Source organism: Petaurus breviceps, unplaced genomic scaffold, assembly GCF_028583685.1.
Source record: "Petaurus breviceps papuanus isolate PSGF00001 unplaced genomic scaffold, PetGlider_PUasm1.0 115, whole genome shotgun sequence".
NCBI classification, from domain to species: domain Eukaryota; kingdom Metazoa; phylum Chordata; class Mammalia; order Diprotodontia; family Petauridae; genus Petaurus; species Petaurus breviceps.
The window spans coordinates 2,910,602-2,926,109 of NW_027185612.1; the positions used below are offsets into that span (position 1 = coordinate 2,910,602).

At 38.7% G+C, this 15,508-nt stretch overlaps 1 protein-coding gene and 1 long non-coding RNA gene across 6 annotated transcripts in view; one reads left to right on the forward strand and one right to left on the reverse strand.

Moving 5' to 3' along the window:
- PRKAG2 (protein kinase AMP-activated non-catalytic subunit gamma 2) overlaps positions 1 to 15,508 on the reverse strand; it is a 458,678-nt gene that overhangs the window by 41,668 nt on the left and 401,502 nt on the right. For all 5 annotated transcript variants that reach the window (XM_069084051.1, XM_069084042.1, XM_069084057.1 and 2 more), the window contains one exon: positions 4,356 to 4,465. In XM_069084051.1, the coding sequence (XP_068940152.1) occupies positions 4,356 to 4,465 (110 nt within the window). The remainder of the gene's footprint in view (positions 1 to 4,355; positions 4,466 to 15,508) is intronic.
- The window catches only part of LOC138158142 (uncharacterized), a 34,734-nt gene that overhangs the window by 8,540 nt on the left and 10,686 nt on the right, over positions 1 to 15,508 (forward strand). The window lies entirely within an intron of this gene.

Here is a 15,508-nt window from a genome sequence, read left to right on the forward strand (position 1 = left end):
AAGACTTTCAGTACATTTTTATTTTAAATTGAAGTAATTAAATCAATTGTGACATATTTAAGTTAAAATTGATGAAAAAACTGAAGCATTTAGCATATGCCAGGGAGCAGTTTTAGCATTTTTATTCCTTTGAGCTCCTATAGTTTTTGCTGCAATGATTCCAGGTTGTGGTTTGTTCAGTGACCCTATACCAATAAAAATACTGTTGTGTTGGGGCAGCTAGGTGGCACAGTCAGTAGAGCACTAGCCTTGGAGTCAGGAGGACCTGGGTTCGGCCTCAGAGACTTCACACACACACACACACACACACAAACTAGCCATGTGACCTTGGGCAAGTCACTTAACCCCAATTGCCCTACCCTCCCTCCTCCAAAAAAGAAAAAAAATACTCTTGTGTTGAAGAATTGCTCATTATTCCTTGACTATTTTTCTGATAGGTAAAACAATACACTTTATGGTGACAAGAACAGAATCTTGTTAAAGCTGGGCAGCTGCAAGAGTGCCAATCTACTCTCAGGTATTCTTGATGAGTGAGTGAATATGGCCTCCACTCTGGAACATGGGGCATATCCTCCATTTCACCGGGTTACACTAGAGCTTGATTTCAGTCAGTCTGCTTTCTAGGACTCACAGACAGAAAGTCTTTCTGTCTCTCTTGAAGCAAACAAATGAGAAAGACCAGACACATCCCATGCTCCTGGGAGTCTGTGGTGCCTGAACATTTGGCAAAAGATCTCTTACTATCTCCCTACTTTGCCCCAAACTAAGACACAAGGATTTACGGTGTTATTTAATGTGTACTTCGTAGTGGTTATTCAGAGATTTAAATTTCACAAATGGAATCAGTAGCCTGGCAAGGTAACTGCTTGCTTAAATTGCAGAACTGTACTAACTGCTTCAATCCTGTAATTTTAGGATTTTCATATATTTTACAAAAAGCTTTCATATACATGTTGTGACCTTCACAACAATCCTATGATGCAAGTAGGACAAGTATTATTATCCACATTTTAAGTATGAGGAGACTGTGGTCCAAAGAGATTAAACTTGATCAAGGTCCCATGCCTCAGTCAATAAGTGGTATCCTTGTAATCAATCAGTCATCAGCATTTATCAAATACTTACCATAGGCCAGGCACTATGCTAAGTCTTAGGGATGCAAAGAAAAAGGAAAAGTGGTCCCTACCCTCAAGAATCTTATATTTTAACCAAAGAGACAAGTGTAAAAATAGATATTGTATATACCAGATACATACAGAGTGGAAAAACAGTAACTTTTGAACAGGAGGTGATAGGAAACCAGGAAAAGGTCTGTTGCAGAAGGTGGCATTTCTGCAGTCTTGAAGGAAGACAGTAATTCTAAGAAGTCAAATAAAGATGAAGAGTCATATGTGACAACACCCAGCATGCTAGTATAGCTAGACTGTACAGTACATGGACAGAAATAATGTGTAAGGTGCCAGGAAAGAGAGCTTCAGATGCCTCAAAAAAGGGTTTAATTTTGATCCCGAGGTCACAGGAAGTGGCACTGTAATTTACTGAATGAAGAACTGACATGGCCAAACCTACATTTTGTGACAATCACTTTGGCAGGTGCATAAAGGATGGATTGGAATGGGGAGACACTTGGTGAAGGAAATCAATTCTGATTATTGTAATAGTTCAGGAGAGAGGTGGTGAGGATCTGAACTAGGGAAATGGCTGTATGAGTGGAGAGAATATTGATGATGGTTGTGGAGAAAGAAATCATAACCTGGGTATGTGTAGTGAGTGAGAACGAGGAGTTGAGGATAATGCCCAGGTAGCCAACCTGGGTTACTAGAAGGATGGTATACTTGCTTGTGATGGAGAAATATGAAAAAGGGGGAGGAAAGATACTAAGTTCTGTTTTGAACATTTTGAGTTTGAGACACTGATGAAACATCCAGTATGAATATGGGACCAAAGCTCAGGGAAAGAGGCTAGGGCTGGATATATAGATCTAAGAATCTTCTGCAGAATAACAATAATTGAAGCCATGGAGGGAATGAGACCATTAAGAGAGAAAGAAAAGAGAGTGTAGAGACCAGGAGAATGTGTTTGGGAACATACCTACAGGAGTGCACATAACATGAAGAACCACTAAAGGAGACTGAGGAGAACCGAGGGAGCACAGTGTCATAACAACCCAAAGAAGAAAATTTATTAAGGAAAAGTTTATGGGCAACAGTTCAAATTCTGCAGAGAAGTCAAGAAGGATGAGGAACAAAAAAGGGCTATGAGATCTGTTAAGTGAGAGATAATCAATAACTTCCAAGAAAGTAGTTTCAGTTGAAAAATGAGGTTGAAAGCCAGACTGTAGAGGGTTTAGAAGAGAGAGAAAGAGCAAAGAGAGATGACTTTTTAAGGAGTTTATCTGAGAAGGGAAGGAAGACACTGGATGATAACTAGTGGAGTTTTCTTAAGGCTGGGGGAAGCTGGGGTTTATTTGTAGGCCAATAGGGATGAACCAGTAGAAAGGGAGAGAATGACGATTAGAGGGAGGGGATTGAAGGTCCATGTAGAGGGTGGCCTTGGCAAGAAGGACCACTTCTTCATCAGACTAGAGTGAAGGAAGAAATAGTGGGGGGTGATATCAGGGGAATGTGACATGAGGAAAAGAGAAGATCAAACTCATGGCAAATGTTCTCCATTTTTTAGGAAGGGATGAATGAAGTTTTTAGCTGAGACAGTGGGGAAAGGAGATAACTGTAGGAGGCTTGGGAAAAGAAGAGAAGGTTTAGAAAAGCTGTGGTGGTGAGTGAGAAAGAGAACTGATTAGGAAGGAGTAGTAGGAATGTCTTACTGCAGTGATTAGATAATATGAATGTGTAGTGAACTCAGTCAACATGGATTTGTGACTTCTTCCAGCTCCATTCACTCAGAACCACATAAGCAAGTACGAAGGAGGCAGACTGCAAGAATAATCCAAGGCTGGAGTCGGGCAACCGTGGTTAAAACGGATCCATTAACCGATGTTCTGTAGCAAGAGATGCTCACTTAGCTTAGACTTCCTGTTTGTACAGCTCATTTGTCTCCATGAGTCTATCACATAAAATACTTTTCTGAAACCAAGATATGCTGTTGTCTACAATACTCTCTCCTGAGAAAAAAAGAAAGAGACTAAGTTTGGTTTGAATTAGGAACCCTTGCTGGCTCCTACTTCATCTTCTATTTCTTTTCTAAGTACTCAAAACTATTTAATAACCTGTTCTAGAATGTTGCTCATGGTAAGACTGCCAACTACTAAACCACTTCTCTTGAACTACTGAAACTCTTAAAATTTCAGTCCATTAGGAAGTCTTCCTCGACTAATCAAAGGACAAGTAGTTTTCATTTTATCCTTTAACTATGCATTGCTCTGCTACCTTCATTACACACCACGTATTCATTTTTCTTATCTTTTAGGTTCCCAGGGGGCAGAGAATGCATTCCCTTGCTCTTCTTCTAACACAACATTCCCTCTTCTGACTCCGAATACTTTCTCTGGCTGGCCCCAGTGCCTAGAATGCTCTCCCCCCTCATCTCTGCATCATGGCTTTTTTTCAAGTCCCATTTTCTGCAAGAGACCTTTCCCTAGTCCTCCTTAATCTTAGTGCCTTCACTTTGAGACTATCCTTTATTTATCCTGTATACATTCTGTCTGTATGTTGTATTTTGTCTGAGCTGTTAGACTGTGAACTCCTTGAAAGCAGGGACTGTTTTTCTTTAGATTTTCAGCACAAAGCACAGTGTCTGGCATATAGTAAGCACTTAATGAATGCTTGTTGACTATGTACCTTAATTTATCATTTATAGCTGAGTCACACTTTCAGTGAGTCAATAATGTGTAGTTTGTTTAGATATTTTCCCCGAATCTTATTTTTGATTCTTATTTCTGTGCATAGAATCACCAAGTTAAAAACAATGTTGCTTAAGATTTTCTGTTTTTCTCATGTGTCACTATTATTTCTTTCATGTTTTTATTCCATAACAACACTGGCTTCCTGGTAAAAAGCTTGGCTAGGTTGTAATAAACTTCACTGAAGCAACCAACCAAAGGACCATGTTCAAATTTTATTATTAAAGCAATCAACATAAGTCATCTGAGATATATATGGAGAACAATTAAAATTGTGAACAGATACTTTATGCACATTTTAATGTAGCGATGATGATCCATCATTTTATTACTCATAATTTCCAGAAAGAATTACAAGATTTCCCCCTTCATTGATATTATTCCTAATTAATTTATTTTGGATGCTAATTAAGTATCTAAAAAAGACTCTCAGGATACTTATTTCATATAAGAACCCAAATTACACAAAAGTTTATGAAAAAATGAGCATACTCACTTGTAATGTAGTGTCAAAGACAACAAGCTTTGAGCTGGTTGGAACAATGTCGTAACACTTGTGTGACTTCATGAATCGCATGTAAATATCACTTTCTGATTCTTCTATTGCTGTAGGAAAAACAGAACATCAAGTGTTTTGCTTTAAAGACACCTGAAATCAGATTTATATATATATATGTATATATATACACACACACACACACACATGTATTTTAACATATACACACAATATGCTAAAGGGTACTAATTGAGCATAATATTTCTGGGAGCAGTCTATATTCTTGTAGTTTCTGAAGGCCATTTGAAGCCCAGGAGAGTAATCATTTAATTCTAAATCTCCCTTACTTTGGGCAGCTGGATTGCACAGTGGATAGAGTGAAGGGCCTGGAATCAGGAAGATATTAGTTCAAATCTGGCTTCAGGCATATACTAGTTGTGTGAACCTGAGCAAGTCACAACTCTCTTTACCTCTGTTTTCTCATCTGTAAAATGAGCTGAAAGAAGAAAATGGCAAATCACTCCAGTATCTTTACCAAGAAAACCCCAAAGGGGGTCATGAGGAGTCAGACATGTCTGAAATGACTGAACAGGAAGAAGCTCCTTGTTTTTCCTTGGTTCTTTGAATCTTTTACTTTTCTACTAAGAATTTCTGGTAGCCCATGACATCTAAAATTCATTCAAATACAGGAGTAAAAAAGAACACTTCAGAACGCTGTTGCTGTTTTTAAAATAACCTAAGAACTGACTTAATCTCTGGAGTCTAGCACAAAATCTTTTCTGAAAATTTAGCATGGCAAACTTGTGTCCATCCTATTTCAGTTTTGTTTTGGGAAAAATCTTAATGAAACTATCTGGAATTGGGAGGAAATGGTTAGTTCTAATTTCATAGTAAGAGCATAGAAATTAGAAGCATAATAAAATGGTCCAAGAGAGGCATTTTAGCATAGTGCCTGGCATGTAGTAGTCACTAAATAAATGTTTATTGACTGACAAAAATTTTATACAGATACTACTAAAATGTTTATAAATAGTACATTCTTATACACTGTACAAAAAGCCTATTACACTGCAGTCCTGTAGATTTGTGACCTTCTTATGGTATGACCCACATATCTGAGTCAAGATAAAAAAGACCAACAAGCAGTATACTTATATGGGTTATCAGCTATTTCTGGCTGCTGCTTCTGTGAAGAGAAGCCACCCTGTCTTACTAATAGGCAGGGACTGCAATATCACTGGCTTCTGACACACAGTCTCCTTCAGAAGGCTACCCCTTTGGCTTGAAGGACTTACTGCAAGGTAATTTCAACTGTATACTCAAAAGGTACACTAAAATGCTCCTTAGGTGCTCTAAAAAGAAAAAAACGCTAGTTGTAATCTGAGAAATGACAGAGGGTGGAGTTACATAGGAAGGGCCTATATATCATGAAGATGGAGAAACTAACTGCTAAGGTAAGCAGATCATTACTAGTCCGGACTTTACAGAGGGAGAGGCAGCAACCCCACCCTCCTCCTATCTCCTCCAGCACCTTGCCTCATCAATCAAGGCTTCTCCATTTCCTGAAATTTCACTGTCATCCTCTCTACTGTCTTCTTCCCATCAACTAGCAAAGATTCTCACAGAGTAGCTTCTAGCTTACAAAAATTTTTTCTTGGACTCTAATACTCCCTCAGAATATCTTCCTATATATCTCCCCTCCCTTCTACGACAAACTTCTGGGAAAAAAGACTTTAAATTCACTGCTTGCACATCAATTTCCAATCACTCCTCAACTGATGCAATCTAGCTTTTGTCCTTAACCCTTTTATCACTAAATTTGATGACTTTTTTGGGAAAAAAAAAAAACTGATTGTAGGGATTTTTACTTTTGGAATTTGAGAGTAGCATTTTGATAGCTTTGACACTTATCAGATTTATAATTATAATCCATATATGCTTTTTTTTGACTCCTAAAATCACATTTTTTAAATCTCTGAAATATCTCCATATCTACAATGAAAGTCGTTTCCCAGTGATCCTATGACATATAGTTTGAAGAGGAAGGATTAAAGATGTTTTGTGTGAAATTGCCCTAGGCTGAGTAAATCTGTCTTCTACTCCTCCTAAACCTACTGCCAAATTTGGCGTGCTGCACTGGATCTGGAGTATGAGTGAGGATTTGGGTCAGAGCCTGCCTCCACTCTTAACTCACTACCTGCATGACATCAGAAGTCACCTGATCTCTTTGAGCCTCAGTTTGCTTCTCGGTAAGACAAGGGGATAAAATCAAATGTTCTTCAACGTGACTTCCAGGTCCCCAAATCCTATGATCTAAGATTCTATTAGGGTTCTCATATTCCCTACCCTGAATACATCTGACACTGTCAACCACTCTCTACTCTTAACCATCTTTTGGCTTCTCTGACATTGAATGTCCTCAATTACCAATTTTGTCCATTTTCCCTTCTCTCTGTACTGTCTCTGTTGGTGAATGTATCTACTCCTGCAGTTTCAATTATTACCTCTGTGCTGATAATTGACCTTCATTACCTTCCCAGACATATTCTTCACCCAAACTTCTCTACTTCTGTTGATGGCACATCATCTTCCCAATCATCCAGACTTTGTAAAGCTTGGCATTATCTTTCACTTTTTCTGTTCTCTCATCTTCAACAACCAAATCATTGCCAAGTTCTCTTGGTTTACTTCTACAACAATCTGGAAGTCTGTTGCTTTTCCTTCTCCCATTCTGACTTCCTCACTTCACACCTCCATTTTGGTTTTTTTTTTTTTGCCTAGATTATCATAATAGCCCCCTTAATGGGTCTTACTGCTTCTAGCATATTCCTTCTTCAATCCATTCTTTATACTGTTGATCAGCAAACATTTATTAAGCGCCTACTAAGTGCCAGGCACTATAGTAAACATTGTTGATTAAAAATTAAAAAAAAAAGATTAAAAAGACAGTTCCTGTTCTCAAAGCGCTCAAAGTCTACTTGTATCATTTTTCTAGTAAACTATTCTGATTAGATCACACCTACTCATAGGAGCATAGCTCAAAACCTTCAGAAAATTCCCACCGTCCATGTAATAAACTCTTTTTTGTGATTAGAACTGAAAGGATGATTAGAGGTCATCTACTCCAAGCTCTTTATTTTACCTATAAGGAAATGAGTCTGGGGAGCTTAAGTGGCTTATAGTACAAGTAGTTACTTTGCAAATCTCTGAGTGTTCTTCAAGGCTCTTTCTAATCTGGCTCCAAGCTACCTTTTTAGCCTTAACCTTATATTGCTCCCTTCACAAATCTGATGTTCTACTCAGGAACAGGGTCTGTATTGTATTTGTTCTTAGTGTCTGGTATAGTACTTTACACACAGAAAAAACTTAATTGTTTGAGTAAGAATGGCTAATTCTTCCCTGTACTCTCCTAGTCCAGTATTTCCTGGTGTCAAAGGTAACTACTCTCCTCCAATACTGGGGTCTCAATTTAGAATTTGTCTAATTAGCTGCTATAGGATATAAGTAGACACTAGGCTTCTACTATGAGTTGGGGAGCCCAACTTTCGTTATAGATTCATTTATGTTCTGGTTTGACTTATACATTGTTAACACTTGCCCAGTCTGAAGAAGCATGTTTTACCAATTTCATATAATTGCAAATCCTTTAGAACTACAATCCTTTTTATTTTCAGGTCTAATCCTTTTATTTGACATATGAGAAAACTGAGGGCAAGAGGAGATAAGTGCCTTCTACAAGATTACATATCCAGTTAAAAGAAAGGATGGCATTACAACAGAAATCTAACTTCTAACCCCATTACTCTGTCCACACTACCATACTGTCTCTCACTTAACTAACTGCCTTCAATACGAACATATTTTTCTCAATATTAATGTTTATGTATTTCATTAATTCAGTGAAGGGAGAGGATGAGATTGTAGAAAGGAAAATAGAAAACTCACTTACTATGAATATGGGAGTAAATAATGTCAAGAATCTGTGTTTCTGGCACTTTGCTATAAAAAGTACTTCATACTGTTCAGTGGGTTTCAGTGTAACCCCAGGGAAATGCAGAAAAATCCCACCCGGTCTTAGCACACACCAGATACCACCACTAGGACTCCAGCTCAGTACCAGGTAAGCTACCAGACCCCTGTGGCCTCCAGTAGCACCAGCCACACTCCAGTCCACCCCTCAGTAAAACACTAGACACAAGGTTCTCCTGTGGGCCTCAAGGCAACATCAGTGCAGCACCAGGTAAACAGTCAGTGCCTACATCCACTGGCACAAGAAAGCCTAGGACAGAGTCCATTCTACCTGGGAGTGGAGATCAAATTTAAAAGGGAAAAAGCCCCCCAAAAGATGAGCAAAAAACACTAAAAACAAAAATCTGACCACAGAAAGTTATTATGGTGACAGGGAAGACCAAAGCACAACCTCAGAAGATAACAATTTCAAAACACCAATGGACAAAGCCCCATAGGAAAATGGGAAGTGGTCTCAAGCCTAGAAAGAAGTTATGGAAGATTTCCCTCTCTTGTTTGGTTTTATGTCCTCTTTACCATTTTTCATTCCAGCTGGTACAATCCATCCTTATAACCTGACTAATGTATAATGTGAAAGTATTTACAGATCCTATACTTGATTATAAGCCACCATGGGGGGGAGGGAAGGGAGGGGGACAAAATGTGAAACTCAAGGAATTGTGGAATTGAATCTTGTAAACTAAAAGGAAATAAACAAATTAATAAAAAATTAAAATACAAAACAAAAGAAGTTATGGAAGAGCTCAAAAAGGAGCTTAAAAATCATATAAGAGAGGCAGAAGAAAAATGGGGAAAAGAAATGAGAGTGATGTAAGAGATTTATAAAAAGTCCATGATACTGGCCCTCTCAGACATAATATAAGTGAATTAGTATTCAACTCTATTCAATAATCATTAAGTGCCCACTATGTAACAGACATTTGCTAGGAAAAGATGATGGGAAGACAAATGTAAAACCGTTTCTGCCCTTGAAGAGCTCCCATTCTACTCAAGAGATCCAACATAGACCCAAGTAAGTAACTACAAAATGTCTAAGACGTTAAAGAGAAGTAACCTTGTGTGGAGGAGCACTGACTACTATTGGAAGAGGAGGGATTAGCAAAGGCCTAGTGTAGGAGATGACACCTGGGCTAAGCCTTGAACTGAGCTCTAGATTCCAAGTGACCCTGAGCAGAGAAGGCATTCTCTGCCTGGGGGGCAACCTATGCAGGTGAAGGAATGTTGCGTATAAGTAACAATTAGGACAACATACACACAAACCACCACAAAATAAAAAGAAAGAACAACCCCCCAAACTAAATGCTGTGTCATTGTAACAAGGCTGGTCCCACAAACTGCATCTCCCTCCTCATGTCCAGAGGTAGGCGTCAAGTTTGGTTATTCCACTTCTCTAACACCTCTTGTATACATTCCCTTTTCTCCACTCACAAGTCCTTTACCCTCGTGCTCGTTTCCTCTAACACCACACTCTTAAAACAGCCTCTATTTTCTTGCTTCTATCTTTCCCCTCTTCAGTTTGTCCTGTGAGCCTCGTTCTCACTCAACTCAATATTTAATAAGTTGCCAAATATCGTAGTTTCTATCTCCAAAGTATCTCTCACATACATCCCCTTCTCTCCACCACTCTGGCTCAGGCCCTCACTATCTCTCTCCTGGACAACTGCAATCACCTTCTACTTGGTCTCTGCTTTAAGCATCTCCCTATTCCAATTCATCTTCCACACAGCTGCCAAAGAGATTTCCCCAAGCACAGTGCTACTATATCACCTCCTACTCAATAAATTGCAGTGGCTCCCTATTTCCTTTAGAATAAAATTTTATAAATTCTTCTGCTTGGCATTTTGGTCAAGTCAGTGAATAAAGATTAAGCATCTTGTAGGTGCCAGGCACTGTGCAGAAGTGCTGGGGATACAAACAAAGGCAAGTTCCTGCCCCCAAGGAGCTCAGAGCGCAATGCAGGAAGAGAACGCACATAAGGAAGCTAACACTAAGTGGAGAATGAGGCCCATCTCCCCTAGTCCTTCCAGCATGGAGAAGTCCAGAGGAGTGCACTGGGTTAGGACATGAAGAGATGGCTGCCGTGGTGGTGCTCTTTAAATGGAGGTTAGGAAGAGACCCTTCAGTTAAGAGGGAGGGAGGGGCCCCCAAGGTAAGGAGAGGGAACTTCACTCTTTCCTATCTTCCCAAACTTTTTACACACTACTCCTCTCCATGAACTTTAAGGTCCACAGTCTGACGGGCCAATTTGATGGTCTTTACTCCCTGTATTCCATCTCCTGTCTTCAAGCCTTTGCACTGGCTTGCCCTCAAGCCTGGAATGTCCTCCTTCTGCACTTGTCTTTTGGGATCCCTGGTTTTCTTTAAGAGCCAGCTCCAGTGCTACCTTCTGCAGGAGGCCTTTCCTGTTTCCCCATCCCCCTGCTGTCAATGGCTTTCCATTTAGGGTTATCTTGTGTCTGCTTTGTATATGTTTTACAGATAACACTATCTGCAAACACTGTCTCCACCCTTAGAGGGAAAGTAAGTTCCTTGAAGGCAAGGATTATTTAACTGTTGTCTTAGTATCACCACGGCTTAGCATAATGCCCAGTACAAACAACTTAATTAATGGTTGTCAAGTGATTAATAGCGTCAAATGGAGGGCTCCACGGCTATTTTTTCCATGTTGAAGAGGAAGCAAGGAAGAATTAAACAAGTATGTTACTGTTTATTTCTGATGTTTCACCATGGCTCCATATAAGAGGATTGCTGCTACTAAAGACGGGGAAGATACAGTCGACCCCTATGCCTTTGCCTGACATCTCCTGCCATTTGTAGATACAGAATTTATCCCAGTCTCAGGCTGTAGAAGCTGTCTGCCAGCTACCCAGTATGAGAAAACAGCCTCATCATTCCTCTACCCAAGACTCCTGGTAATTATATAGCCCACTGATGCTGAAAGAGAAGGCACACAACAGAGCCAGTTCTGAAACCTATGCCTGGCTTTGGCACCTCCTCCAGCTCCTTACTGGGGGAGGTAGGGAGAGAGAGAGAGACAGAGAGAGAGAGAGACAGAGACAGAGAGAGACAGAGACAGAGGGAGAGAATGAGAGAGAGCCAGGTGGTTTTTATATTTTGGCTGGTACAAAGGACTTTTCTCACAAACCCTCCTGACCTTGGCATCAATTCTCTTTTAATAACTGACATGGAGAGTGATGGAATGCAGTGGCTACCTCACCACTTACCAACTAAAACTACTGGTCTCCTTTACCACCACTACTATATGTCTCACTATGATCAACTAACCAGCCAGGGTGTTAGCAGTTTCTTCTAGTTTTAGGTTATCTGCATATCTGATAAGTGTTCCACTTAGTCTTTATCTAAGTTCTTGGTAAAAATGTTAAAGAAAAGAAGCTCAAATGCAGATATCTAGAGCCCTCCACCAGAGATGTCTTAATAGGGAGCTACTAATGACCACTCCAGGCTCTGGCCATTTTAACCAGTTCCAAATCCAACCAACAGCACTGTTCTCTAGCCTTTATCTCATAGGAACATAGATGTAGAGATATGAAAAAGACCTTGGAGGCTTTCGAGTCCAACCCCCTCATTTTAGAAGTGAAAGACTAAGGAGCAAAGAGATTAAGTGAAGTACCCAAGGTCATACAAGTAACAAGCAATAGTTAGGTTTTAACTCAAACACCCTGACTCCATATCCAACATGCTTTCTATTGCACCATGTCTTATATACAAGAATAATGTAAGAAATTTTGCTTTGCTAAAATCTAGGTAAGTTATGCTCATAGAATTCGCAATTTATGTCTAGTAATGCCATCATCAAAAGGAAATGAGGCTAATCTGGCATGACTCATTTTTAAAAAATGGAATGTTTTATTAAAAACTTAACATGGGGCACCAATACAACCAAACTTGTTTTGTTAACTTAGTTTAAATTAACAATTTTTCAGCCACTCCTAAGTCCTCCTTGGGCTTCTTTGTTTGGCCAGGTTGATTCTGGATGAAGCCATGCTGGCTCTTTTTTTTTTATAATTTCTTCTTTATTTTGTTTTAGATATTCACTAACCATTCTTTTAATCTATTTCTCACATTTCACCAGAATCAAAGTCAGCTCACTGGCCTATAGTTTGCAGACTTCATTCTCTTCTTTTGGGGGGAAATCAACATTTGTTCTTCTCTAATTCCATAGCCCCTCCCCAGGTATCTTTACTCTTTTCACTTCCTTATTTTAAAGACTGCTTACAAAGTCTCATCAGTCCCAGAAGTCAGTTCTTTAAGTACCCAAGTCTACTGCAGAACCACCAGAAGTATAGTGAGACTAGACATACAGGAAGTAACCTTGAGTAAGGCATCAGTGACAAGTAGGTATATCAAAGAGAAAGGGGGCTGGGTGCCAGGGCCACATCCTTTAAATTGTGACAGCTAAAGGTTGAAGCTCACTGGGAAGGGCTGGAGATAAAATGAGACAAGGCTAGAATGTTATGCTTAGGTTTAGACTGTATTTCAGGTCTCCCTCACTCTCCCATTAACAAGTTACTTCCACTTCCTTGCATTTTCTTTGACTTTCTTTTCAAGCAGCTCTGATTTCTCCTGCTCTTTGTTGCCCCCTACCTGCTTTTCTGTTTTCTCCTTACTCCAAATATCATTACAACGAAGTAATAAAATGAAGTAAAAAGACAAATTAAATGCAATTTTATTGCATTCCACTTGATTAATACTTATGAAAACCATTTATGTATTAGTTGTAGGTTAAAAGTAGAGACCACGTTTTTATTTATCTTTAATGTACAGCTAGGTGTTCTGTACTTTTGTTATTTATACAGAGAAGTGAAAAAGGGTGATTATAGCTTATGTACTGTGGAGGGACTACTATTTAATATTTTGGGAAGGTGACAGGGAATTAAATATGTTATATTAGGCTTTTGTATATTTATAAAATATGCTTTGAAGAATATGATTTGACCTGTGGCATATTCGAAGTGCATAATAATGAACTGTGTTACAAGAGGGCTCTACTGCATTCATGTCTGATTATAATCATCCACCAAATTACTCTTCTTGGCTGCATCTGAAAAATGTATGCTTTCTTTTATGCAGGTAAACCACAAATTTCAGGGATATAATTATGTATCATTGCTGTTCATCACGAAAGATGATACCACTGATCACTATTGATGAATAAAGGGAAATGAAGGGATGAAAAGAACTCTGGGCAGTCAGCAATCTTTTTGCACACTATGGCCATCTGGTTTTGGCCTTCCCTATGACAGTTCTAGTGTTAGCTGGTATCATCATGTTGCCATCCACTGTATTTATGTGGTCAGAGTTGTGTACATACAAGCACTGTGTCAGGCCAAGTAGAGAGCTGTCCTAAATGCATGAAGACATGAGAGAGACCTCAATTCTTTCACATCAACCGATATTTTCTCATTGCTGCAATGACTTACAAATATCTGAATCATTTGGGTTTTGTTTTTTATCACTAGTAGAAATGCCATCAAAAGTGATCAAAGGATATGAACTGTTTTCAAAGAACTGCTGACTATGAACAACCATATGAAAATTTCAAGATTTCATCTAATATTTAGCAAACTGGCAAAGATGATGAAATATGGAAATGGTCAATGATGCAGAGCCATGGGAGGAAAGGCATACTAATATACTGCTGTAGGAGCTAGAAATTGGTTCGGCTATTCTAGAAAACAATTTGGGAATTATGGGAGAGAAGTCATTAACCTATACATACATATACATACAATACAAAAGATTCATAGCAGAACTATTTGTAGTGGTGAAAAACTAGAAACAAAGTGGGTGACCATCAACTGGGGAAATTGCTGAACAAGTTTTGGAATATGAATAACTTTTATTGTACCATAAGAAATGATGAACTTAAAAGAAGCCTGGGAAATCTTGTATGAATTGATAAAATGATGCAGAGTAAGCAGAAACAGGAAAACAATATATATAACAACAATAATGTAACTCCAAACAATAATATTGTAATGATTCACTGTCACCCAAATATGAGAAGAAATGAGAAAACATGCCTTTTTTTCCTTGTGGAACATTGCATTTGCTATCAAATGTTGTTATTGAAATGGTTAGTTTCCTTTAATTCTTTTCTTCTGTTACAAGAGAAGATTCGCTTGATGGGTTTGGGGAGAGAGCACCAAATGTTTGGGATGACAAAAGGCAGAATAAAACTATTAAAAAACCTACTAATTTCACTAATATTATAAAATGTTCTATAGATTTCATGGTACTTAGATCTGGAAGGGGACCCTAGAGATCAATCCATGTTTTCCTCTTTAGATAAGGAAACTCAGGACCAGAACTGTTAAATGATTTACCCAGGGATTGGCTTTGAAGTTCACTGACTAACTTTAGTGCTCTTTTTATTATACCATGTTGCCTCACTCCATGCCTGAGTTCTTGAATTGTTCCCTTTTTTAATTTTGGTAACTTGTCTTATCTTGAATGCTTAAAGATGACTGTTAAATATAACTGAGGCTTGTTCTGATGAGAAAATGTCTGGTTTAATGCCTAGAGCACTTAAGAGTTTTAGGCCTTGGTGGAGCATTTCTTTGCATGCAGCATTTATTTAGGTCCCTTGTCCTCTTTTTGTGAAAGAAGAAATATTACTTCTATCATCATCTGTTAGTGAGTTGGGTCATGCTTAGTTATCTTCCTTGAATTTTTTTTTTTTTGAGGGGGAGACTAAATCTATAATTTCATTAGTGAAGCAAGCAATGTAGATTGAACTTTTTCTGCAATTTAGTCTAGGAGTGGCTGAGGCACTGAAGAGTTGTGATTGGTTAATGATTACCCAGCCAGTATATAAACAGACAGCACTGGCACTCAAGTCTCCCTACTTCTGAAGTCAGATTGTCCTCTAATACATCAAATTTCCCCCCACGAATAGCATTTTTAATATATCAGAGGCCAAATTATATTCCTTAAAACACAGCAGTTCTATATACAAGGTCTTCTGAATGTGCCGTTAACCCAGTTGTATCTCAGCACCTTGCAGATACTATTCAGATAGTGACTTTTAATTTATTCTTATGTCTTGGTAGGTAGTTTCCTTTATTGTCTTGGTAGGTAGTTTCCTAGATTACTCTCCCTGA